General features: G+C 37.2%; 1 protein-coding gene across 3 annotated transcripts in view; it reads left to right on the top strand.

Annotated features, from left to right (window-relative positions):
* ADAM19 (ADAM metallopeptidase domain 19) overlaps nt 1-26143 on the top strand; it is a 329717-nt gene that overhangs the window by 242089 nt on the left and 61485 nt on the right. For all 3 annotated transcript variants that reach the window (XM_053718789.1, XM_053718788.1, XM_053718787.1), the window contains 3 exons: nt 1211-1388; nt 24679-24768; nt 24894-25089. In XM_053718789.1, coding sequence (XP_053574764.1) covers nt 1211-1388; nt 24679-24768; nt 24894-25089 — 464 coding nt within the window. The remainder of the gene's footprint in view (nt 1-1210; nt 1389-24678; nt 24769-24893; nt 25090-26143) is intronic.

The raw sequence follows: 26143 nt of genomic DNA, 5'->3' as shown, positions 1-26143 counted from the left end.
TGTGCCTACAGGCACCTGAGATGTAAATCCGGCCCTGCACACAATACATGTGTAAACTGAGAACAAAATATCTCAAGTGATACTGTTACCCCATTGAATGATAAATTGGAACAGTAAACAACAAACTTTTATTAATAACAAATACCTGTGTATCACACAGTTAAAAATCATTCAGTTATATTATTCATAAGGTTGCTTAATATGATACACTTTTGATGGCATGTGGAGTTTTTGAATCCCTAAGTGGTGTACAATATTAAAGAACACAAGCCAACTCGTTACTTGATAAATGGATATTACCAACTAAAAATATATATACCCGAGAAGAATATTCCAAGTCCAAAGAAATTTATTCACCCAATATTACAAGCCACTTTTATTATGAGCAAAGTTGCTATGTGTTTTTAAAAAATACACACACTCACACAGTACACTTTTTTAGTAAACGTTAAGTTAATAAAAGTTATGTTTTAATATTTTCTCTCAACCCTTGACCTGCAGTGGTTGTTTAAGGTCCATATGAGTCTCAATGTTATTTTCATGGAACAGAAGTGCTATCCAAGTGCATTCTTTTAGTCTCTATCTTCTTTGATAGTGACTATATTCGTGACTAGTGTTGTTTTATGCACAAGCACTCAAGCTCATTGGGTATATAAATATATACCTATTAATTAAATACAGACACTTAAGTAATACACACAGGTATATGCAATTCAGGTACATAAATTTTACACCATTGGTAACTAACCTGAATATGTTGTGTATATATTGAATCAAAAAATAGAGCGTTCCTTCTCATCAGTGTAGTGCTTTCGCTATTTTGTACTAAATCAAAGAGTATGCATGTGTCTTTGACACTCTATGGCAGCAGTGTTTGCAGCAATGTTTGTAGCAATTTTGTACAATGTTGCAAATATGTTTGCCATAGAGTACTAATCCTGTGCCTACCTAGGTTTACTCTTCAACAAAGTCTATCAAGAGAATGAAGTATGATAATGGGAGCACATGCTCTAAGAAACTTACATTTTGACTTTACAGTTCCTTTCCTTTAATCTCAGTGGTAAATGCTACAAAGGCAAAATAATTTGCTGCCATTATATCTAAATGTATTCTTCCTTTGCATTACATGTACAGTTAGCTAGTAAATTCTTTTAGCAATATTGCAGGTCCATAAATGTTGTTTTGTTGTATTGTTTTATCTTGTACACAGACACCCCTTCCCTAAAGTGTTCAATGCCTGCAACAGAAAAGAGCTGGATCGATTCCTGCGCTCCGGAGGAGGAATGTGCCTTAGCAATACACCTGACACCAAAACGCTGTATGGTGGTGCACGTTGTGGTAATGGCTTTCTGGAGGAAGGAGAGGAGTGTGACTGTGGAGATATTGAGGTAACGTAGCACATGTATGTATATATTTATAGTTAGATATAGATAAGAATTTTTTTTTAACTATCTGGAATATATTTGGCATTACAATCATCACAAATCTGCTATATAATAACAAACTCTGCTTCCAATAATAATAATAATAAATATAAATATATATATAGAATTAAGTAGAATGTTACCATTCAGTGTCAGTGAGTGGAAACAGGCGTTACTCAAGTAAATGCGCTAGTCAGAGGTATGAAAATCTCATAGAGCAGCTATGAAGGTACAAATATTGTATGATAGACTAAGTCTATACAATATAGGAAAAATAGGAGTCAAAGGGTAAACAGCGCTTATGGAGATTCTTAACCCCTTAACGACCGAGGACGTGCAGGGTACGTCCTCAAAAAAAAGGCAGTTAATGCCTGAGGACGTACCCTGCACGTCCTCGGTGTGGAAAGCAGCTGGAAGCGATCCTGCTCGCTTCCAGCTGCTTTCCGGTTATTGCAGTGATGCCTCGATATCGAGGCATCCTGCAATAACCATTTGTAGCCATCCGATGCAGAGAGAGCCACTCTGTGGCCCTCTCTGCACCGGACATTAACGGCTACGTTTGAGGGTGGATAGGAGCCGGTGTGGGAGGCGGGTGGCGGCCATCGATGGCCCCGGATGATGCTGAGGGGGGCGGGATCGGGGGCGGGAATGCCCGGGGGGCGCGCACGGGCGCGCGCGCGTGCACGGGGGGTGGGGGCGGGCGCGTGCACGGGAGGGAGCGGGTGGGAACCGCTGCACTACAGAAAAAGTACCATTAAAATTTACTAAAAAGGGGAAATAAAGTTGGCAGTAAAAAGATCAGGCAGGTGGTGGGGGTTGGTCTGTGGGGGGGGGGAAGCTACACTACAGAAACTAAAAATAAAAAAAATAAAAAAACGTTTTATTTTGCAAAATGGGTACTGGCAGACAGCTGCCAGTACCCAAGATGGCCCCCAATAAGGCAGATGGGGAGGATTAGAGAGCTGTTTGGGGGGATCAGGGAGGTTGGGGGCTAAGGGGGGATGCTACACCCCCAGCATATGTAAATATGCTTTAAAAAAATAAAAATAAAAATAAAAAAACCTTTTATTTTAGTACTGGCAGACTTTCTGCCAGTACTTAAGATGGCGGAGACAATTGTGGGGTGGGGGAGGGAAGGGAGCTGTTTGGGAGGGATCAGGGGGTCTGATGTGTCAGGTGGGAGGCTGATCTCTACACTAAAGCTAAAATTAACCCTGCAAGCTCCCTACAAACTACCTAATTAACCCCTTCACTGCTAGCCATAATACACGTGTGATGCGCAGCAGCATTTAGCGGCCTTCTAATTACCAGAAAGCAACGCCAAAGTCATATATGTCTGCTATTTCTGAACAAAGGGGATCCCAGAGAAGAATTTACAACCATTTGTGCCATAATTGCACAAGCTATTTGTAAATAATTTCAGTGAGAAACCTAAAATTGTGAAAAATTCAACGTTTTTTTTAATTTGATCGCATTTAGCGGTAAAATGGTGGCATGCAATATACCAAAATGGGCCTTGATCAATACTTTGGGTTGTCTGCTACACTACACTAAAGCTAAAATTAACCCTATAAGCTCCCTACAAGCTCCCTAATTAACCCCTGCACTACTGGGCATAATACACGTGTGGTGCGCAGCGGCATTTAGCGGCCTTCTAATTACCAAAAAGCAATGCCAAAGCCATATATGTCTGCTATTTCTGAACAAAGGGGATCCCAGAGAAAAATTTACAACCATTTATGCCATAATTGCACAAGCTGTTTGTAAATAATTTCAGTGAGAAACCGAAAGTTGGTGAAAAAGTGAACGACTTTTTGTATTTGATCGCATTTGGCGGTGAAATGGTGGCATGAAATATACCAAAATTGGCCTAGATCAATACTTTGGGATGTCTTCTAAAAAAATATATATACATGTCAAGGGATATTCAGGGATTCCTGAAAGATATCAGTGTCCCAATGTAACTAGCGCTAGTCTTGAATAAAATGGTTTGGAAATAGCAAAGTGCTACTTGTATTTATGGCCCTATAACTTGCAAAAAAAAGCAAAGAACATGTAAACATTGGGTATTTCTAAACTCAGGACAAAATTTAGAAAATATTTAGCATGGGTGTTTTTTTGTGGTTGTAGATGTGTAACAGATTTTGGGGGTCAAAGTTAGAAAAAGTGTTTTTTTTCTATTTTTTTCTCATATTTTATAAAAAAAATTATAATAAATTATAAGATATGATGAAAATAATGGTATCTTTGGAAAGTCCATTTAATGGCGAGAAAAACGGTATATAATATGTGTGGGTACAATAAATGAGCAAGAGGAAAATTACAGCTAAACACAAACACCACAAAAATGTAAAAATAGCCTTGGTCCCAAACGGACAGAAAATGGAAAAGTGCTGCGGTCATTAAGGGGTTAAAAACTGAATAATATTAAAATCTCGGCAGTGTTGGTGGGTAAAGAAAACAAAAAAAAAAAAAAAAAAAAAAGGGAAGAGAAGTATATGAATATACGTATATATATTAGAGTCTTTGATAGGATATTGGAATCCTAGTGTAATGAAGGCGTAATAGATACCCTTACCAAAAGTTACCTCAATCCTATGAGGTAAGTTTGCCGCATTGGAGGATGTATCTAGTGGTTGAATGAATCCTGGATGTTCTGGTCTGTATAAAATCGCTGCCTCTTGGAGTAGAATGGGATGTGGGTCCCCTTTGTGCTGGTTTCTTTAGGAAACTTCCTGTATTTATTGCCTCTTGGAGCTTGGTTTTCTTGTCTTGGTATGAACTTTAGGATGTCAGAGCAGGTGACGTGGTTACAGGGTACTTATTTCTTTTTTCTTTTCTTATTTTTTCTTCATTTTCCTTAGAGTTGTGTCAGCAGATACAAAACTCACGTCTGTGGTACACAAAGATATTTCCTTCCTTCCTAGTACTGTGTGCATAAAATATTTCCAAGCACGCCACTCACAAATTTCCCTTTTCCGACTCCGAGGTACAGACATACCTCGGAGATATTGTGGATTCGGTTCCAGAATACCACAATAAAGCGAATATAGCAATAAAGCAAGTCACACAATTTTTTTTCTCCCAGTGCATATAAAAGTTTTATTTACACTATACTGCAGTCTTTTAAATGTGCAATACTATTATGTCTAAATAAACAATACGTGCCTTAATGAAGAAATATTTTATTGCTAAAAAGTGCTATAGTGAGTCATGATCTTTTTGCTGGTGGTGTGTATATGTGAATGAGTGTATTTATGTGTTTATATGTGAATTAGTGTATTTATGTGTTTATATGTTAATGAGTGTATTTATGTGTTTATATGCGAATATGTGTTGGGAAAATGGTGGTGATAGACTTGCTCGACACAGGGTTGCCACAAACCTTCAATTTGTAAAAAAGGCAATATATGCAAAGCGCAATAAAACGAGGTATGCCTCTGTATGTGTGTGTATATATATATATATATATATATATATATATATATATATATATAGAGAGAGAGAGAGAGAGAGAGAGAGAGAGAGGGAATTCATAAAACAAGCACTCGCTGGACTTCGGACATCAGTGATAAAAAACTAATGTTTATTGTGACGTTTCGGGACCACAAGCGTCCCTTCCTCTGAAGGTCCTGAAACGTCACAATAAACATTAGTTTTTTTTATCACCGATGTCCAGTGAGTGCTTGTTTTATGAATTCTCTATATACCTGGTTATAGCACCCTGGCAAGCTGAAGTTGGCTGGTGAGAGTGCACACACTATACAACTTGGATATATATATATATACTGTATACTATATATATATATATATATATAAATATATATATATATATATACTGTATCTGTATGTATATATATATGTGTGTGTGTGTGTGTATATATATGTATATATATATATATATATATATATATATATATATATATATATATATATATATATATATACTGTGTATATACTGCATATACTGTATATATATGTATACATATGTATATATATATATATAGTAATACTTAAACAAGAATTGTGTGAAAAACCTTTTCCACACTAAGTTCCCTATGTCCAGCACCAGATTATAGGTTATAAATCAACAAACTAGTATAACCATATTGGGACTATATTGGAATTACCACACAATACAAGTCATAATAAATAACAACAAAAAAAGAAACCAATTTCAACATTTGCAATATGTTTACTGAAATATCCGTAAGAAAGACACCAGATAACAAATTATTAATATACGAACGGGGGCCCACTTATGTATTTTAAATATTGGCCAATATATCTAATGTTCATTTTGTAGACTTTATCATTTTACATTCAAGGTAGTAATATTTTGTTAATGTTCTTAACATATGTATGTTTCACTTTAAGGATTTCAATATTTTGGCCATGCAGCGGACTTATCCTTTGTTCGCATAGATAGAAAAGTTCTCAGCGATATTTTATGAGACGGTTTTTCAACACTCTAGGGGTGGAATAACATTTGTAACAATTTGCAGAGTTCATCAAAGTTAACATTTGTAGTTGTGTTTCCAATTGTATCACAGCGTGGCGCCTCAAGGGATTATGGCTTCAGAGACTTTATTATGTATACACCTCCTGCTCACCTTGCTAGGCTGCCTATCGCAACTCAAGTAACACCACAAAGTTATTTTACCTTGATTGCAGCTTGACTCCGGTTTCCGTATGTAGAGAAAATTACTCACATGTCTTCTTTATTTTGTGAAATTCCGACCCTCAGCGAGTGGACCTTACTCAATGTCGCTGTTGTTTATCCGGTCTTTACTTTCGGTTAATTCAGCTTGTTCATGAGGACTCAGCTGTAGCCCTCAGTTTTAATTTCCTGCAGCTATGCGCGTTTCACCCTTACTGGTTATTCGCATAGGGCTTCATCTAGCTTCATTTCTTTCTGGTCCTAGTGCCGACCTTTTATTTGATTCTGAATCTGTTCCGCCCATAAGGTGAAATAAATATTTTCATATTGCTTTATTTTGTAACGTTATATCTTCTTATTGCGAGGATCCCTTTGTACATCTTTGTTGTTGTAACAACCTTTAATAGACCTTTTTCCAAATATACAATAATTGATAATTTTACATATGTGTGACTGGCAAAATACTTTCTTTTTTATATACAGTTATTTCATATATAGCATCATAATCGATGAAGAATTTATTCTTAAATTTAAAGACACCATTGGTGAAGATTTTTATCATTCCCTGTTTTTTATAACTTTTGTGAGATGCAAACATAAATTTAAATAACTCTTTTTTTATTCTAATTTTTGATAAATTACTGAGGGGTTGAGTTAAAGATAGAAATTTTCCTTTTCTATTGGCTAGACAATAATAATAAAATAAAATAACTCTTTTCATTATTATTGAGTAGTGGGGTTTAACCCTTATTGTTGTGTTTTAATTTTCTTGAAGGAAAGGAGCATAATTTATCTCTTCATTTAATCCATATGGTTTCAAAGCTTTAAGATCATATATCCACTTACATTCCTTTTGAAGCAATATATTATCTAGGTTGCCACCCCTTGCTGATATATCTACTTTTTCCAACCCCAAAAATTTAAGGGTTTCCTCATCACTATTGTGAAATTTCTTAAAGTGTCTTGCTACACTACTGGTTTTTACTTTGTTAGAAATATCCCTTTTGTGTTCCTTAATCCTTTCTTTCAATTCACGGTAGGTTTTACCTACATAATATAGGGGGCAGCAACAATAGACTAAATATATAATTCCTTCACTTTTACAATTAATTCTTCCTTTTATTCTATAGCTTTGACCACTTTTGTCTACAAAGCAAGTGCCTTGTTGCATATTGCTACAAACTGAGCATTTATTGCATCTGTAATTTCCTTCCCTTGTTTGATGCTTACCTAACCAATTGCTTTTAAATGTATCTATGTAGTGACTTTGAACCAGTTTATCCTTGAGGTTTGGAGCTCTTCTAGCTGACATTAGGGGTCTATCTCCCACATAATTTATGATTTCCTTCTCTAGAGTTAGAATTGGCCAATGTTTTTTTAATATGGTTCTAATGTCCTGCCATTTATTATTGTACGTTGAAATAAATCTAATCTTATTGTCTTGGTTTATTTCTTTAATCTTGTATAACAATTCTTCTCTATTTCTTTTGATGGCTGACACATATGCCTTTTTAAGTACATTATTAGAATATCCTCTTTTTCTAAATCTCTCTCTTAGGGAGCCAGCTTGTTCTTTAAATTTAGTTACTTCTGAACAGTTTCTACGATGTCTCAAATATTGTCCTTTTGGAATATTATTTATTAGGGAGGGTGGATGGTGGCTTTCGGCCATTAATAAAGTATTTCCTGTCATTTTTTTCCTGTAAGTACTGGTACATATTTTATTGTTTTGTATGTTAATCCTTAAATCCAGGAAGGTTATTTCTATCTTATTAAATTCATAAGTGAATTTAAGATTATAATTATTTATGTTAATTTCTTTCATGAAATTTTTTAACATGATTTCTGTTCCTGACCAGAATAGTGGGATGTCATCTATGAAGCGAAGCCAGAGCTTGATATTATCCCCCTGGCTTCCCCCATAGATGACATCCTTTTCCCATTTGCCTAAATATAGGCAAGCATAGGTGGGGGCACAGCAAGTTCCCATTGCCGTGCCCCTCACCTGCTGATAGAACTTACCTCCAAATGTGAAGAAATTTCTTTCCAATACAAAGCTCAAAAGTCTGCTCACATATTTGGTATGTTTTGAGAACAGATGGCCTCTTTGATCTAAGAAGTATTCACATGCCGCTATACCTTTCTTGTGTGGTATTGAAGAATAAAGTGACTCAACGTCTATTGCCACTAATATCCACTCATTCTCAAAACACATACCTTGAATGATTTTTAATACATCCTGAATATCCTTCACATATGAAGGAAAATTTAAGAGACTGGGCCTAAGTATATAGTCAATGTATTGTGATACTTTTTCTGTTAAGGAACCTTGACCAGAAATTATTGGTCTACCTGGTAGTGGAACTATACCTTTGTGGATTGTTGGTATTGTATGGAAAGTTGATAATTTGGGAAATTTTACTCTTAAAAATTCCACTTCCTTTTTATTAAGTAAGCCTCCATCTTTGCCCTCCCCAATGAGTTTTTCTAATTCATCATTATATGTTTCTGTTGGGTTAGTTTTGAGAATCATGAATTATTCTATTCATGATAGAGCAACTTTAGTACAGTTAGAAGAATTAGCAGAGGAGATGAACTCTGAACAACAAAAAATTGGACACACTACTCTTAGAAATAATTCTTCTCACATGCCAGCACTCTCACAGGTGGCTTGTGTGAATAATTTTGTTAAATTAGTTGAGGCTGATATTAACGAATTAAACATAGCAACAGCATTTAATGATAATTTAACACAGGAACAAAGAAAAGCATTAAAGTCCTTGGCAAATGATAAAACAATTACTATAAAGCCAGCCGATAAGGGCGGCAATGTAGTGGTACTAAGAACTACAGACTATGTAAAAGAATGTTCTAAACAACTTTTGGATAGAAAGCAATACATGATTCTCAAAACTAACCCAACAGAAACATATAAGGATGAATTAGAAAAACTCATTGGGGAGGGCAAAGATGGAGGCTTACTTAATAAAAAGGAAGTGGAATTTTTAAGAGTAAAATTTCCCAAATTATCAACTTTTTATACAATACCAAAAATCCACAAAGGTATAGTTCCACCACCAGGTAGACCAATAATTTCTGGTCAAGGTTCCTTAACAGAAAAAGTATCACAATACATTGACTATATACTTAGGCCCAGTCTCTTAAATTTGCCTTCATATGTGAAGGATATTCAGGATGTATTAAAAATCATTCAAGGTATGTGTTTTGAGAATGAGTGGATATTAGTGGCAATAGACGTTGAGTCACTTTATTCTTCAATACCACACAAGAAAGGTATAGCGGCATGTGAATACTTCTTAGATCAAAGAGGCCATCTGTTCTCAAAACACACCAAATATGTGAGCAGACTTTTGAGCTTTGTATTGGAAAGAAATTTCTTCACATTTGGAGGTAAGTTCTATCAGCAGGTGAGGGGCACGGCAATGGAAACTTGCTGTGCCCCCACCTATGCTTGCCTATATTTAGGCAAATGGGAAAAGGATGTCATCTATGGGGGAAACCAGGGGGATAATATCAAGCTCTGGCTTCGCTTCATAGATGACATCCTACTATTCTGGTCAGGAACAGACATCATGTTATAAAATTTCATGAAAGAAATTAACATAAATAATTATAATCTTAAATTCACTTATGAATTTAATAAGATAGAAATAACCTTCCTGGATTTAAGGATTAACATACAAAACAATAAAATATGTACCAGTACTTACAGGAAAAAAACGGCAGGAAATACTTTATTAATGGCCGAAAGCCACCATCCACCCTCCCTAATAAATAATATTCCAAAAGGACAATATTTGAGACATCGTAGAAACTGATCAGAAGTAACTAAATTTAAAGAACAAGCTGGCTCCCTAAGAGAGAGATTTAGAAAAAGAGGATATTCTAATAATGTACTTAAAAAGGCATATGTGTCAGCCATCAAAAGAAATAGAGAAGAATTGTTATACAAGATTAAAGAAATAAACCAAGACAATAAGATTAGATTTATTTCAACGTACAATAATAAATGGCAGGACATTAGAACCATATTAAAAAAACATTGGCCAATTCTAACTCTAGAGAAGGAAATCATAAATTATGTGGGAGATAGACCCCTAATGTCAGCTAGAAGGGCTCCAAACCTCAAGGATAAACTGGTTCAAAGTCACTACATAGATACATTTAAAAGCAATTGGTTAGGTAAGCATCAAACAAGGGAAGGAAATTACAGATGCAATAAATGCTCATAGAATAAAAGGAAGAATTAATTGTAAAAGTGAAGGAATTATATATTTAGTCTATTGTTGCTGCCCCCTATATTATGTAGGTAAAACCTACCGTGAATTGAAAGAAAGGATTAAGGAACACAAAAGGGATATTTCTAACAAAGTAAAAACCAGTAGTGTAGCAAGACACTTTAAGAAATTTCACAATAGGGATGAGGAAACCCTTAAATTTTTGGGGTTGGAAAAAGTAGATATATCAGCAAGGGGTGGCAACCTAGATAATATATTGCTTCAAAAGGAATGTAAGTGGATATTTGATCTTAAAGCTTTGAAACCATATGGATTAAATGAAGAGATAAATTATGCTCCTTTCCTTCAAGAAAATTAAAACACAACAATAAGGGTTAACCCCTTAACGACCGAGGACGTGCAGGGTACGTCCTCAAAAAAAAGGCAGTTAACGCCGGAGGACGTACCCTGCACGTCCTCGGTGTGGAAAGCAGCTGGAAGCGATCCTGTTTGCTTCCAGCTGCTTTCCGGTTATTGCAGTGATGCCTCGATATGGAGGCATCCTGCAATAACCTTTTGAAGCCATCCGATGCAGAGAGAGCCACTCTGTGGCCCTCTCTGCACCGGAGATCGGTGGCTTCCTTCGTTGGTGGGTGGGAGCAGTACCGGGAGGCGGGTGGCGGCCATCGATGGCCCTGGAGATGTGAAGGGGGGCAGGATCGTGGGCTGGGATGCCCGGGGGCGCGCACGGATGTGCGCGCGTGCACGGGAGGGCGGGCGCGTGCACGGGGAGGGAGCGGGTGGGAACCGCTACACTACAGAAAAAGGTGTAAAATAAAGAAGGTTTAAAAGGGCAATCAGTTAAAAAAAGTTTTAAAAAAAAACGATCAATGAGGTGGTGGGGGTTTGTGGTGGTGGGGGGTTTGGGGAAGCTACACTACAGAAAAAAAAAAACTAAGAAAAAAAAGCCCTTTTTTGTGCAAGCTGGGTACTGGCAGACAGCTGCCAGTACCCAAGATGGCCCCCAATAAGGCAGATGGGGAAGGTTACAGAGCTGTTTTGGGGGGGATCAGGGAGGTTGGAGGCTAAGGGGGGTCCTACACAGCAGAAGAATTTTTTTTATTTATTTTTTAAAAACCTAAACCCCCCAAAAAGCTTTTATTTTAGTACTGGCAGACTTTCTGCCAGTACTTAAGATGGCGGGGACAATTGTGGGGTGGGGGAGGGAAGGGAGCTGTTTGGGAGGGATCAGGGGGTCTGATGTGTCAGGTGGGAGGCTGATCTCTACACTAAAGCTAAAATTAACCCTGCAAGCTCCCTACAAACTTCCTAATTAACCCCTTCACTGCTAGCCATAATACATGTGTGATGCGCAGCAGCATTTTGCAGCCTTCTAATTACCAGAAAGCAACGCCAAAGTCATATATATCTGCTATTTCTGAACAAAGGGGATCCCAGAGAAGCATTTACAACCATTTGTGCCATAATTGCACAAGCTGTTTGTAAATAATTTCAGTGAGAAACCTAAAATTGTGAAAAATGTAACGTTTTTTTTTTTTATTTGATCGCATTTGGCGGTGAAATGGTGGCATGAAATATACCAAAATGTGCCTAGATCAATACTTTGGGTTGTCTACTACACTACACTAAAGCTAAAATTAACCATACAAGCTCCCTACAAGCTCCCTAATTAACCCCTGCACTGCTGGGCATAATACACGTGTGGTGCACAGCGGCATTTAGCGGCCTTCTAATTACCAAAAAGCAATGCCAAAGCCATATATGTCTGCTATTTCTGAACAAAGGGGATCCCAGAGAAGCATTTACAATCATTTGTGCCATAATTGCACAAGCTGTTTGTAAATAATTTCAGTGAGAAACCGAAAGTTTGTGAAAAAAATTTGTGAAAAAGTGAACGATTTTTTGTATTTGATCGCATTTGGCGGTGAAATGGTGGCATGAAATATACCAAAATTGGCCTAGATCAATACTTTGGGATGTCTTCTAAAAAAAAATATTTACATGTCAATTGATATTCAGGGATTCCTGAAAGATATTAGTGTTCCAATGTAACTAGCGCTAATTTTGAAAAAAAGTAGTTTGGAAATAGCAAAATGCTACTTGTATTTATGGCCCTATAGCTTTCAAAAAAAGCAAAGAACATGTAAATATTAGGTATTTCTAAACTCAGGACAAAATTTAGAAACTATTTAGCATGTTTTTTTTTTGTGGTTGTAGATGTGTAACAAATTTTGGGGGTCAAAGTTAAAAAAAAGTGTGTTTTTTTCCTCATATTTTATAAAAAATTTTTATAGTAAATTATAAGATATGATGAAAATAATGGTATCTTTAGAAAGTTAATTTAATGGCGAGAAAAACGGTATATAATATGTGTGGGTACAGTAAATGAGGGAAATTACAGCTAAACACAAACACCGCAAAAATGTAAAAATAGCCTTGGTCCCAAACGGACAGAAAATGGAAAAGTGCTGTGGTCATTAAGGGGTTAAACCCCACTACTCAATAATAATGAAAAGAGTTATTTTATTTTATTATTATTGTCTAGCCAATAGAAAAGGAAAATTTCTATCTTTAACTCAACCCCTCAGTAATTTATCAAAAATTAGAATAAAAAAAGAGTTATTTAAATTTTTGTTTGCATCTCACAAAAGTTATAAAAAACAGGGAATGATAAAAATCTTCACCAATGGTGTCTTTAAATTTAAGAATAAATTCTTCATCGATTATGATGCTATATATGAAATAAATGTATATAAAAAATAAAGTATTTTGCCAGTCACACATATGTAAAATTATCAATTATTGTATATTTGGAAAAAGGTCTATTAAAGGTTGTTACAACAACAAAGATGTACAAAGGGATCCTCACAATAAGAAGATATAACGTTACAAAATAAAGCAATATGAAAATATTTATTTCACCTTATGGGCGGAACAGATTCAGAATCAAATAAAAGGTCGGCACTAGGACCAGAAAGAAATGAAGCCAGATGAAGCCCTATGCGAATAACCAGTAAGGGTGAAACGCGCGTAGCTGCAGGAAATTCAAACTGAGGGCTACAGCTGAGTCCTCATGAACAAGCTGAATTAACCGAAAGTAAAGACCGTATAAACAACAGCGACATTGAGTAAGGTCCACTCGCTGAGGGTCGGAATTTCACAAAATAAAGAAGACATGTGAGTAATTTTCTCTACATACAGAAACCGGAGTCAAGCTGCAATCAAGGTAAAATAACTTTGTGGTGTTACTTGAGTTGCGATAGGCAGCCTAGCAAGGTGAGCAGGAGGTGTATACATAATAAAGTCTCTGAAGCCATAATCCCTTGAGGCGCCACACTGTGATACAATTGGAAACACAACAACAAATGTTAACTTTGATGAACTCTGCAAATTGTTACAAATGTTATTCCACCCCTAGAGTGTTGAAAAACCTTCTCATAAAATATCGCTGAGAACTTTTCTATCCATGCTAACAAAGGATAAGTCCGCTGCATGGCCAAAATATTGAAATCCTTAAAGTGAAACATACATATGTTAAGAACATTAACAAAATATTACTACCTTGAATGTAAAAGGATAAAGTCTACAAAATGGACATTAGATATATTGGCCAATATTTAAAATACATAAGTGGGCCCCCGTTCGTATATTAATAATTTGTTATCTGGTGTCTTTCTTACGGATATTTCAGTAAACATATTGCAAATGTTGAAATTGGTTTCTTTTTTGTTGTTATTTATTATGACTTCTATTGTGTGGTAATTCCAATATAGTCCCAATATGGTTATACTAGTTTGTTGATTTATAACCTATAATCTGGTGCTGGACATAGGGAACTTAGTGTGGAAAAGGTTTTTCACACAATTCTTGTTTAAGTATTACTATCAATATTCCTCTTCCCTCCGTGCACAGGGTGGTTCTGATATTAACTTACAAGTCAGACCTCTTGAATGATTTAGAGTGTTAATAATAAGAGGTAGTGCGGACCGGATAATTTCAAAACTTATATATATATATATATATATATATATATATTTGTGTGTGTATATATATATATATATACAGTATAAATATGTGTGTGTGTGTGTATTTTTAAATTTATTTTATATATATATATATATATATATAAATTAATTTTTTATGGTTGTGCATTTTGTTGTGTTTTTGGTAATTCTCAGTATAATGCGATATTCAAGCTAGTTATTGTATATGTGTTCTACATGTTCCAGCTTTTTCTAGCTATAATAATTATTATTTCTGGGGAGGATTTATTGTACAATTTATATTTTATTGCATTTAATGAAAATATACTTTCAAAAAGTCAAGTGAAGAGGTATTCTCATACACTTGAATATGATAGGATTAATATATATCACCTTAGTAGTATACATAATTGAAAATAAAAATTACACCATGTAATGTTTGTTAATTTCTGTATATTTGCTCTATAGAATGTAACAACTTAACATATATTACCAATAACATGACAAGTGTTAAGGATAAATATTTTTTATCAACAAGTGTATTAGTTGATATGCGTAGTATTACAAATAAAATATTTTACAAAATGAATATAAATTTTTTATATATAAATATATATATATATATATATATAGATTATGGATTATTTTGAATAGTTTACAGTATGTTTATTCATTTTAAATAATTTATATATATTTTTTTTTTTACATTTCTATGTTCTTCACATACGGCTAGATTTAGAGTTTTGTCGGTAACGACCCGCGTAGCTAACGCTGGCTTTTTTCTGGCCGCACCTTTAAAATAACTCTGGTATTGAGAGTCCACAGAATGTCTGCGTTAGGCTCCAAAAAAGGAGCGTAGAGCATATTTAACGCAACTGCAACTCTCGATACCAGAGTTGCTTACGGACGCGGCCAGCCTCAAAAACGTGCTCGTGCACGATTCCCCCATAGGAAACAATGGGGCTGTTTGAGCTGAAAAAAAACCTAACACCTGCAAAAAAGCCGCGTTCAGCTCCTAACGCAGCGCCATTGTTTGCTATGGGGAAACACTTCCTACGTCTGCACCTAACACCCTAACATGTACCCCGAGTCTAAACACCCCTAACCTTACACTTATTAACCCCTATTCTGCCGCCCCCGCTATCGCTGACCCCTGCATATTATTTTTAACCCCTAATCTGCCGCTCTGTAAACCGCCGCTACTTACATTATCCTTATGTACCCCTAATCTGCTGCCCCTAACACCGCCGACCCCTATATTATATTTATTAACCCCTAATCTGCCCCCCACAACGTCGCCTCCACCTGCCTACACTTATTAACCCCTAATCTGCCGAGCGGACCGCACCGCTATCATAATAAAGTTATTAACCCCTAATCTGCCTCACTAACCCTATAATAAATAGTATTAACCCCTAATCTGCCCTCCCTAACATCGCCGACACCTAACTTCAAACATTAACCCCTAATCTGCCGACTGGAGCTCACCGCTATTCTAATAAATGTATTAACCCCTAAAGCTAAGTCTAACCCTAACACTAACACCCCCCTAAGTTAAATATAATTTAAATCTAACGAAATTAATTAACTTTTATTAAATAAATTATTCCTATTTAAAGCTAAATACTTACCTGTAAAATAAATCCTAATATAGCTACAATATAAATTATAATTATATTATAGCTATTTTAGGATTAATATTTATTTTACAGGTAACTTTGTCTTTATTTTAACCAGGTACAATAGCTATTAAATAGTTAAGAACTATTTAATAGCTAAAATAGTTAAAATAATTACAAAATTACCTGTAAAATAAATCCTAACCTAAGTTACAATTAAACCTAACACTATACTATCATTAAATTAATTAAATAAAATACCTACAATTACCTACAATTAAACCTAACACTACACTATCAATAAATTAATTAAATACAATATGTACAAATAACTACAATGAAATAAACTAACTAAAGTACAAAAAATAAAAAAGAACTAAGTTACAAAAAATATAAAAATATTTACAAACATAAGAAAAATATTACAACAATTTTAAACTAATTACACCTACTCTAAGCCCCCTAATAAAATAACAAAGACCCCCAAAATAAAAAATGCCCTACCCTATTCTAAATTACTAAAGTTCAAAGCTCTTTTACCTTACCAGCCCTGAACAGGGCCCTTTGCGGGGCATGCCCCAAAAAATTCAGCTCTTTTGCCTGTAAAAAAAACATACAATACCCCCCCCCCAACATTACAACCCACCACCCACATACCCCTAATCTAACCCAAACCCCCCTTAAATAAACCTAACACTAAGCCCCTGAAGATCATCCTACCTTGTCTTCACCATACCAGGTTCACCGATCCGTCCTGGCTCCAAAATCTTCATCCAAGCCCAAGCGGGGGCTAGACATCCATCATCCGACGGCTGAAGAAGTCCAGAAGAGGCTCCAAAGTCTTCATCCTATCCGGGAAGAAGAGTAAATCCGGACCGGCAACCATCATCTTCCAAGCGGCATCTTCTATCTTCATCCGATGAGGACCGGCTCCATCCTGAAGACCTCCACCGCGGACCCATCTTCATCCGGCGACGTCCAACTGAAGAATGACGGTTCCTTTAAGGGACGTCATCCAAGATGGCGTCCCTCGAATTCCGATTGGCTGATAGGATTCTATCCCCTGAAGATCTTCCTACCTTATCGTCACCATGCCAGGTTCACCGATCGGTCCTCCGAAGTCTTGATCCAAGCCTCCGAAATCTTCATCCAAGCCCAAGCGGGGGCTGGTGATCCATCATCCGGCTGAAGTCTACTATCAAGCGGCGGCTGAAGAGGTCCAGAAGAGGCTCCAAAGTCTTCATCCTATCCGGGAAGAAGAGGAGATCCGGACCGGCAACCATCTTAATCCAAGTGGCATCTTCTATCTTCATCCCATGACGAACGGCTCCATCTTGAAGACCTCCGACGCGGATCCATCCTCTTCTTCCGACGTCCAAATGAAGAATGAAGGTTCCTTTAAGGGACGTCATCCAAGATGGCGTCCCTCGAATTCCGATTGGCTGATAGGATTCTATCAGCCAATCGGAATTAAGTTAGGAAAATTCTGATTGGCTGATGGAATCAGCCAATCAGATTCAAGTTCAATCCGATTGGCTGATTGGATTAGCCAATCAGATTGAGCTTGCATTCTATTGGCTGTTCCGATCAGCCAATAGAATAGAATCCTATCAGCCAATCGGAATTCAAGGGACGCCATCTTGGATGACGTCCCTTAAAGGAACCTTCATTCTTCATTTGGACGTCGGAAGAAGAGGATGGATCCGCGTCTGAGGTCTTCAAGATGGAGCCGTTCGTCATCGGATGAAGATAGAAGATGCCGCTTGGATTAAGATGGTTGCCGGTCCGGATCTCCTCTTCTTCCCGGATAGGATGAAGACTTTGGAGCCTCTTCTGGACCTCTTCAGCCGCCGCTTGATAGAAGACTTCAGCCGGATGATGGATCGCCAGCCCCCACTTGGGCTTGGATGAAGATTTCGGAGGCTTGGATCAAGACTTCGGAGGACCGATCGGTGAACCTGGCATGGTGAAGATAAGGTAGGAAGATCTTCAGGGGCTTAGTGTTAGGTTTATTTAAGGGGGGTTTGGGTTAGATTAGGGGTATGTGGGTGGTGGTTTGTAATGTTGGGGGGGGTATTGTATGTTTTTTTTTACAGGCAAAAGAGCTGAATTATTTGGGGCATGCCCCACAAAGGGCCCTTTTCAGGGCTGGTAAGGTAAAAGAGCTTTGAACTTTTTTAATTTAGAATAGGGTAGGGCATTTTTTTATTTTGGGGGTCTTTGTTATTTTATTAGGGGGCTTAGAGTAGGTGTAATTAGTTTAAAATTGTTGTAATATTTTTCTAATGTTTGTAAATATTTTTTTATTTTTGTAACTTAGTTCTTTTTTATTTTTTTTACTTTAGTTAGTTTATTTAATTGTAGTTATTTGTAGGTATTGTATTTAATTAATTCATTGATAGTGTAGTGTTAGGTTTAATTGTAGGTAATTGTAGGTATTGTATTTAATTTATTTAATGATAGTGTAGTGTTAGGTTTAATTGTAACTTAGGTTAGGATTTATTTTACAGGTAATTTTGTTATTATTTTAACTATTTTAGCTATTAAATAGTTATTAACTATTTAATAGCTATTGTACCTGGTTAAAATAATTACAAAGTTGCCTGTAAAATAAATATTAATCCTAAAATAGCTACAATATAATTATAATTTATATTGTAGCTATATTAGGGTTTATTTTACAGGTAAGTATTTAGCTTTAAATAGGAATAATTTATTTAATAAGAGTTAATTTATTTCGTTAGATTTAAATTATATTTAACTTAGGGGGGTGTTAGGGTTAAACTTAGCTTTAGGGGTTAATACATTTATTATAGTAGCGGCGAGCTCCGGTCGGCAGATTAGGGGTTAATAATTGAAGTTAGGTGTCGGCGATGTTAGGGAGGGCAGATTAGGGGTTAATACTATTTATTATAGGGTTAGTGAGGCGGGAGTGAGGCGGATTAGGGGTTAATAACTTTATTATAGTAGCGGTGAGATGTGGTCGGCAGATTAGGGGTTAATAAGTGTAGGTAGGTAGCGGCGACGTTGGGGGCGGCAGATTAGGGGTTAATAAATATAATATAGGGGTCGGCGGTGTTAGGGGCAGCAGATTAGGGGTACATAGGGATAATGTAGGTGGCGGCGGTGTACGGAGCTGCAGATTAGCGGTTAAAAATAATATGCAGGGGTCAGCGATAGCGGGGTCGGCAGATTAGGGGTTAATAAGTGTAAGGTTAGGGGTGTTTAGACTCGGGGTTCATGTTAGGGTGTTAGGTGCAGACTTAGGAAGTGTTTCCCCATAGGAAACAATGGGGCCGCGTTAGGAGCTGAACGCTGCTTTTTTGCAGGTGTTAGGTTTTTTTTCAGCTCAAACAGCCCCATTGTTTCCTATGGGGGAATCGTGCACGAGCACGTTTTTTAAGCTGGCCGTGTCCGTAAGCACCGCTGGTATCGAGAGTTGAAGTTGCGGTAAATATGCTCTACGCTCCTTTTTTGGAGCCTAACGCAGCCATTCTGTGAACTCTAAATACCAGCGGTATTTAAAAGGTGCGGCCAGAAAAAAGCACGCGTAGCTAACGCACCCCTTTGGCCGCAAAACTCTAAATCTAGCGGTAACTAAATTAATACCTCTATAAAAATAAAAAATCCCCCCCAAAATAAAAACACCCCCTACTCTAATATTAAACTACCAATAGCCCTTAAAAGGGCCTTTTGTAAGTCATCGCCCTAAGCTAAACAGCTCTTTTACTTACAAAAATTACCAATTACCCCCTAACAGTAAAACTCCCCACCCACCAAACCCCCCAAAATAAAAAAAACCTAACACTAAAAAAAACTTAAACTACCCATTGCCCCTAAAGGGGCATTTGTATGAGCATTGCCCTTAAAAGGGCATTCAGCTCTTTTACTGCCCATAAAGGGCAATCAGCTCTTTTACAGCCCAAAAAAACTCTAATCTAAAAAAAAAGCCACCCCAAAAAATAAAAAAAAGCCTAAGACTAAGCCCCAAATAGGTACTCACCATTCCTGAAGTCCGGCGGAGAAGGCCTTCTTCCAGGCGGCTTTATCATCTTCTATCTTCATCCGGAACAAAGGCGGCGCGGAGCAGAGGTGCGGAGCTGTCTTCCCCCCTTTTATAGGGCATTGCCCTAAATTAAACAGCTCTTTTACATTAAATATCCCCCCCAACAGTAAAACCCCTTACCCACCAAACCCCTCAAAATAAAAAAACCTAACACTAAAAACCTAAACTACCCATTGCCCCTAAAGGGGCATTTGTATGAGCATTGCCCTTAAAAAGGCATTCAGCTCTTTTACTGCCCGTAAAAGGGCAATCAGCTCTTTTTCAAGCCCATTAAATCCCTAATCTTAAAAATAAAAAAAATAAAAAATAAAAAAAAAATCCTAAAACTAAGCCCCAAATAGGTACTCACTGTTTCTGAAGTCCGGCGGAGAAGGCCTTCTTCCAGGTGGTTTTATAATCTTCTATCTTCATCCGGAACAAAGGCGGCGCGGAGCGGAGGTGCGGAGCTGTCTTCCCCGATGTGTGGATCCTCAGCGGTGGTCCTCGGCGGCGGCGTTCCTCTCCATCCGATGTCCGTCGTACACTGAAGATTGAATGCAAGGTACTGCATTCAATTTGGGGTACCTTGCATTCCTATTGGCTGAAATTTTAAAATCAGCCAATAGGATTAGAGCTAATGAAATCCTATTGGCTGTTCAAATCAGTCAATAAGATTTCAGTAGCTCTCATCCTATTGGCTAATTTCAAAATTTCAGCCAATAGGAATGCAAGGTACCCCAATAAATATGGGGTACCTTGCATTCAATCTTCAGTGTGCGATGGACGATCACATGAAGTGGAGTCTTCACACCGCCACCACTGTGGACCACCGTCGAGGACCGCCATCATTTAGGACCGTCACTGAGGATCCATGCTCCGGATGAAGATAGAAGATGATGGAGCCGCCTGGAAGAAGACCTTTTCCGCCGGACTTCGGGAACGGTGAGTACCTATTTGGGGCTTAGTTTTAGGATTTTTTTATTTATTATTTTTTTTTTATTATTATTTTTAAGATTAGAGATTTAATGGGCTTGGAAAAGAGCTGAATGCCCTTTTAAGAGCAATGCCCATACAAATGCCCCTTTGGGCGCAATGGGTAGTTTAGATTTTTAGTGTTTTTTTTATTTTGGGGGGTTTGGTGGGTGAGGGGTTTTACTGTTGGGGGGATATTTAATGTAAAAGAGCTGTTTAATTTAGGGCAATGCCCTACAAAAGGCCCTTTTAAGGACTATAGGTAGTTTAGATTAGGGGGTGTTTTTATTTTGGGGGGCTTTTTTATTTTCATAGGGATTAGGTATAATTTTTTTATTTTTGTTTATTTTTTTCTGTAATTTTAGAGTTTTTTATTTTTTGTAATTTAATATTAGGATTTTTTATTTTAATTGTAATTTAGTAGTAATTGGGGTTAATTTAGAGGGTGTAAGGTTAGGGGGCTTAGTAATTAAATTAGTTATTTGCGTTGTGGGGGGGTTGGCGGTATAGGGGTTAATATATTAATTTGATTTATTGCAATGTGGGGTTTGTTGGTTTAGGGGTTACTAGGTTAATTCGGTTTATTGCGATGTGGGGGTTTGTTGGTTTAGGGGTTAATAGGTTAAATAGGTTTATTGCGATGTGGGGGTTTTGCGGTTTAGGGGTTAATAGATTAATTAGGTCTATTGCGATGTGGGGTGTTGGCGGTTTAGGGGTTAATATTTTAATTATGTTATTTGCAGATTAGGGGTTAATTACTTTATTATTTTGCGATATGGGGGTTGGCGGTTTAGGTGTTTGTTAATACTTCGTGCGGGAGGTTAGTTTTTTTGTTATACTTCGTGTGGGCGTTATGTGTTTTTTTTTTTTTTCTTGCGGGCTGTTACATGTTTTTTAGTTATTTCATGCGGGCGTTTGCTTGTTGTTTTTTTTTAAGGCTTCGGGTTTACCTATGCTGCATCCAGGTGGATTCTTTTGCTGGGCGCGCAGCCAACATTCCTTTGAGGATGCGTGCGCAACTGGCGACGGCGACGGACACATTACAAAAGCAATTATAGTATAGATATATTTGTGATACTGTGAAATATATATATATATATACATATATATATATATATATACTGTATATATATATATATATATATAGATATATATATATATATATACACACATACATACAGAGACAATAGATAGGAATAGATATGCAGGTATAGGTATACACACACACATATATACTGTATACTGTATATATATTTATATATATATATATATATATATATATATATATATATATATATATATATATATATATATGTGTATTTAAATTAAAAAATTACATTATCCTGTAAGTGAAGAACATTGGAATGTAAAATATGTACAGTAAATATACAGTAAAAATATATAAACACATAAATACATATGTATACATATATAGACATACACAGTATATATATAAGTGCATTGGAGCCCTTTGCCATTAAGTATATGAAAACATTTAAAATACTTTTTGTGCAATATTCATATTTAATAAAGTGTTATACTGTCTATTTACTGTAAATATTTCACATTCCAATGTTCTTCACCTAGGGGAATATATTCTGAGTATTTTTAAATAGATATTCTGATATACATACATATCTGTATATATCTATACCTATATATAGGACTCGATTTATCAGGCTAGGGCGGACAGGGGCATACTAATGCGTTGCACAAGAGCGCTATTTTGCGCTCTTGTACAACACTGCCCCCTGTCCGTGCACACCGAATCACATGCGGGCATGATCAGGGAGATTGAAATTCTCCACCTAAGAGGAGAAAAGACTAGGAAGCAGACCGCTGCTTGATAAATACTGACTGCAGGTTCTCTTGTGAGAGCCTGCAGTCGTAGCTAGGTGAACGGCCTAATAAATCGAGCTTATATTATCTATGAGGCCCATTTATCAAGCACCATATGGAGCTTGTGGGCCCGTGTTTCTGGCGAGCCTTCAGACTCACCAGAAACACCAGTTACGAAGCAGCGGTCTAAAGACTGCTGCTCCATAACCCTGTCCGCCTGCTCTGATGAGGCGGAAAGGAATCGCCACAATACAACCCGATCAAGTACGATCGGGTTGATTGACACCTCCCTGCTGGCGGCCCATTGGCCGCGAGTCTGCAGGGGGCGGCGTTGCACCAGCAGCTCTTGTGAGCTGCTGGTGCAATGCTGAATACGGAGAGCGTATTGCTCGTATTACTTTCAACTTGTAATATGCGTGGCACCCAACATGCAAAAAGCTAGTCGAGCACAGCTAGCGCACGAGCGTGAGTGATAATTAGCGCTCTACTTGTAATCAAGCCCATATTTAGTGGTCATACTTGAAACACATTGTTGTTGTAAACTCTATAAACTGGTAATAACAAGTATCTTCATTAAAGTCTGTGGATAATTTTTATTTTACCTTCAGTTTACACAGTTAAGCAGCAATGGAGACCACAATCAGTGTGCTGGCATTGCCCCAGTTAATGGCTGTCCTTCCAGAGTAACAAATAAGTTATCTCTTCAGATCCTAGTAAAATGTTCTATGCGTTGCAACTGCTATTTCAATTACAGAAATGCTGCTAAACATTTCCTGTATTCATTTATAATAAAACGGAGATCTTAGTCACACAAAATGGCCACACTGTGCATAAATGATTGGTCTTAAAGGGATATGAAACCCACAAATTTTAATTGTGTGATTCAGGCAGAGCATAACATTTTAAAGTTTCCAATTTACTTCTATTATCAAATTTGCTTAATTCCCATGATATTCTGTGTTTAAAAGATACCTAGGTAGGCATCTAGAGCACTACATGGCAGGAAATAGTGCTGCCATCTAGTGCTCTTGCAAATGGATAACATTATTGCAAAACTGCTGCCATATAGTGCTCCAGAAATGGGCTGGCTCCTAAGCTTATGTCCCTGCTTTTCAATGAAAGATACCAAGAGAACAAAAAAAGATAATTAAAGTAAATTAGAAAGTTGTTTCAAATTGCATGCTCTATCTAAAAGACACAACTTTGGGTTTCATTTCCCTTTAACACTAAAAACCTGTCTTGTGGGCTGAATTATACCTGCTTCTCGGTTTAATAGAGAGAGAGACTTACTGCCTTTATATACAACTCTTAGGACTCTATCATGCACACCTGAGCTTATTGCTTAAACCATGGTCAGTGTTGCTATTTTACATACAGATCCTCAGTGATTAGTGAGCACACATAACATAAAAAGGAGTTCTGTCAGTGACACTAAATAGCTACACAAAACAATGAAGAGAAAATATTCAAACATAAATATAAAGCAAAACATTTTTTAACCCCTTAATAACCGCGATGTACCATGTATGTCGCTGGTTGTTAAGGGTTTCCTTTCTAACAATAGGGCGACTCATGTTGCAAGCGATGGGAACACCCTATTGTACCCTCCCTCCACCCTTCTGGTTACTGCAGAGACCATGCTATTGGTAATGCAATCCTCATTTAAAGACCGCTACCACTCCTTAAGGGGTTACATTTTGGCAAAAATAGCCTATGCTTTATAATAATAATTCTGGTGCATTGTGTATAGGCACATCTATTTTGTTCCGTTTATGGCAGCTTTTTTCCTGCTTTAGCCTTGGCACTGCGATACAGTTTGCTGTATATTCTCTGTCTGTGTGCACCAATATACTGACCATATTGTTCTTTGCCTTTAGGAGTGTGATAACCCTTGCTGTAATGCTACTACGTGCACACTACTAGCAGGAGCTGAATGTGCACATGGAACCTGCTGTCACCGCTGTAAAGTAAGGAAATTATATATATGCTAAAAATATTAGCTATCAGCACAATACTTTAATGTGATTCTGTTCCACTTCTGTAAACTACTTAAACAATGTAACAAAAACATTTATATTTTAATCCTGTTTAGTTAAAACCACCAGGATTCCCATGTCGGAAGACTTCGAGATCCTGTGACCTCCCAGAATTCTGCACGGGACGATCTGCTATCTGCCCTCCTAACTCCTTCCAAATGGATGGAGCGTCTTGCCAAGGTGGGCAAGCTTTTTGTTACAATGGAAGGTGCCTTACGCATGAGCAGCAGTGTCGCCAACTCTGGGGAGCAGGTGAGTCACCCCCGTTTAATTCTGCAAGGTTGTAATATGAAGTAATATTACTTAAGTTAATAAAACCTAGCAGTAAGTGCATTGATCTGTGCAAACGTCATTCATCGAAAATGTTCTTTTCAGTAAATAACATTTCTGAACTGAGTCGCCAGTGTGTTTTTCCAGTGATCACAATCACAAAATACTTTTGCTGTTACTACCCCAAGCTCAAAATTGTTACTTTTTAAATTTTGATAGCACTAAAAATAAATACATAGGACAAAGAAAATGGTGGTTTTGGGGGTTTGGCGATTACATCACAGGGTTTTAAATGGGGCATTATCAGTATGGTGGGCATGTATGCTTGTTGGGGGTTTATCAAGTATTTTTAGCCCTGTAGTTTGATACATAAAAAGGTGTCAGTGATTAATGGATTTAAGTAACAAACTATCACCTAGATTACGAGTTTTGTGTTCCGGTTTTAACTCTGAAAAAATGGCCATTTGAGCGTAAAAACCAGGACATAGCCATTACGAGTCTTGTTTGTATAGCTGTACAGCAAGCATTTTAGCCTGTAATGCAACATCAGTCCCGCACTCAAAAAATTACGTTTTTGCATGGGATTTCCACAGCGCTGGTTCTACCAGTTGTGCGATGAGGCTAAAATGCTTGCGTTGCAGCCTATACCGACACGATCTGTTCCGCAATCTGAGAACAGTAGTTATGAGATTTGCGCAACAAAATTGTTACACAAAACTCATAACTAAAATGTTACAATGTACACTAACACCCATAAACTACCTATTAACCCCAAATTTGAGGCCCTCCCACATTGCAAACACTAAATTAAACTTATTAACCCCTATTCCACCGATCCCCGACATCGCCGCCACTATAATAAAGTTATTAACCGCTATTCCCCCGCACCCCAACATCGCCTACACTATAATAAAGATATTAACCCCTATTCCGCCGCTCCCCGACATTGCCACCACTAAATAAAGTTATTAACCCCTAAACCTCTAGCCTCCCACATCACCGCCACTAAATAAACATATTATCCCCTAAACCGCTA

This window comes from Bombina bombina, chromosome 6 (genome assembly GCF_027579735.1).
Source record: "Bombina bombina isolate aBomBom1 chromosome 6, aBomBom1.pri, whole genome shotgun sequence".
NCBI lineage: Eukaryota > Metazoa > Chordata > Amphibia > Anura > Bombinatoridae > Bombina > Bombina bombina.
This window is presented reverse-complemented; position numbering and strand designations above follow the sequence as displayed.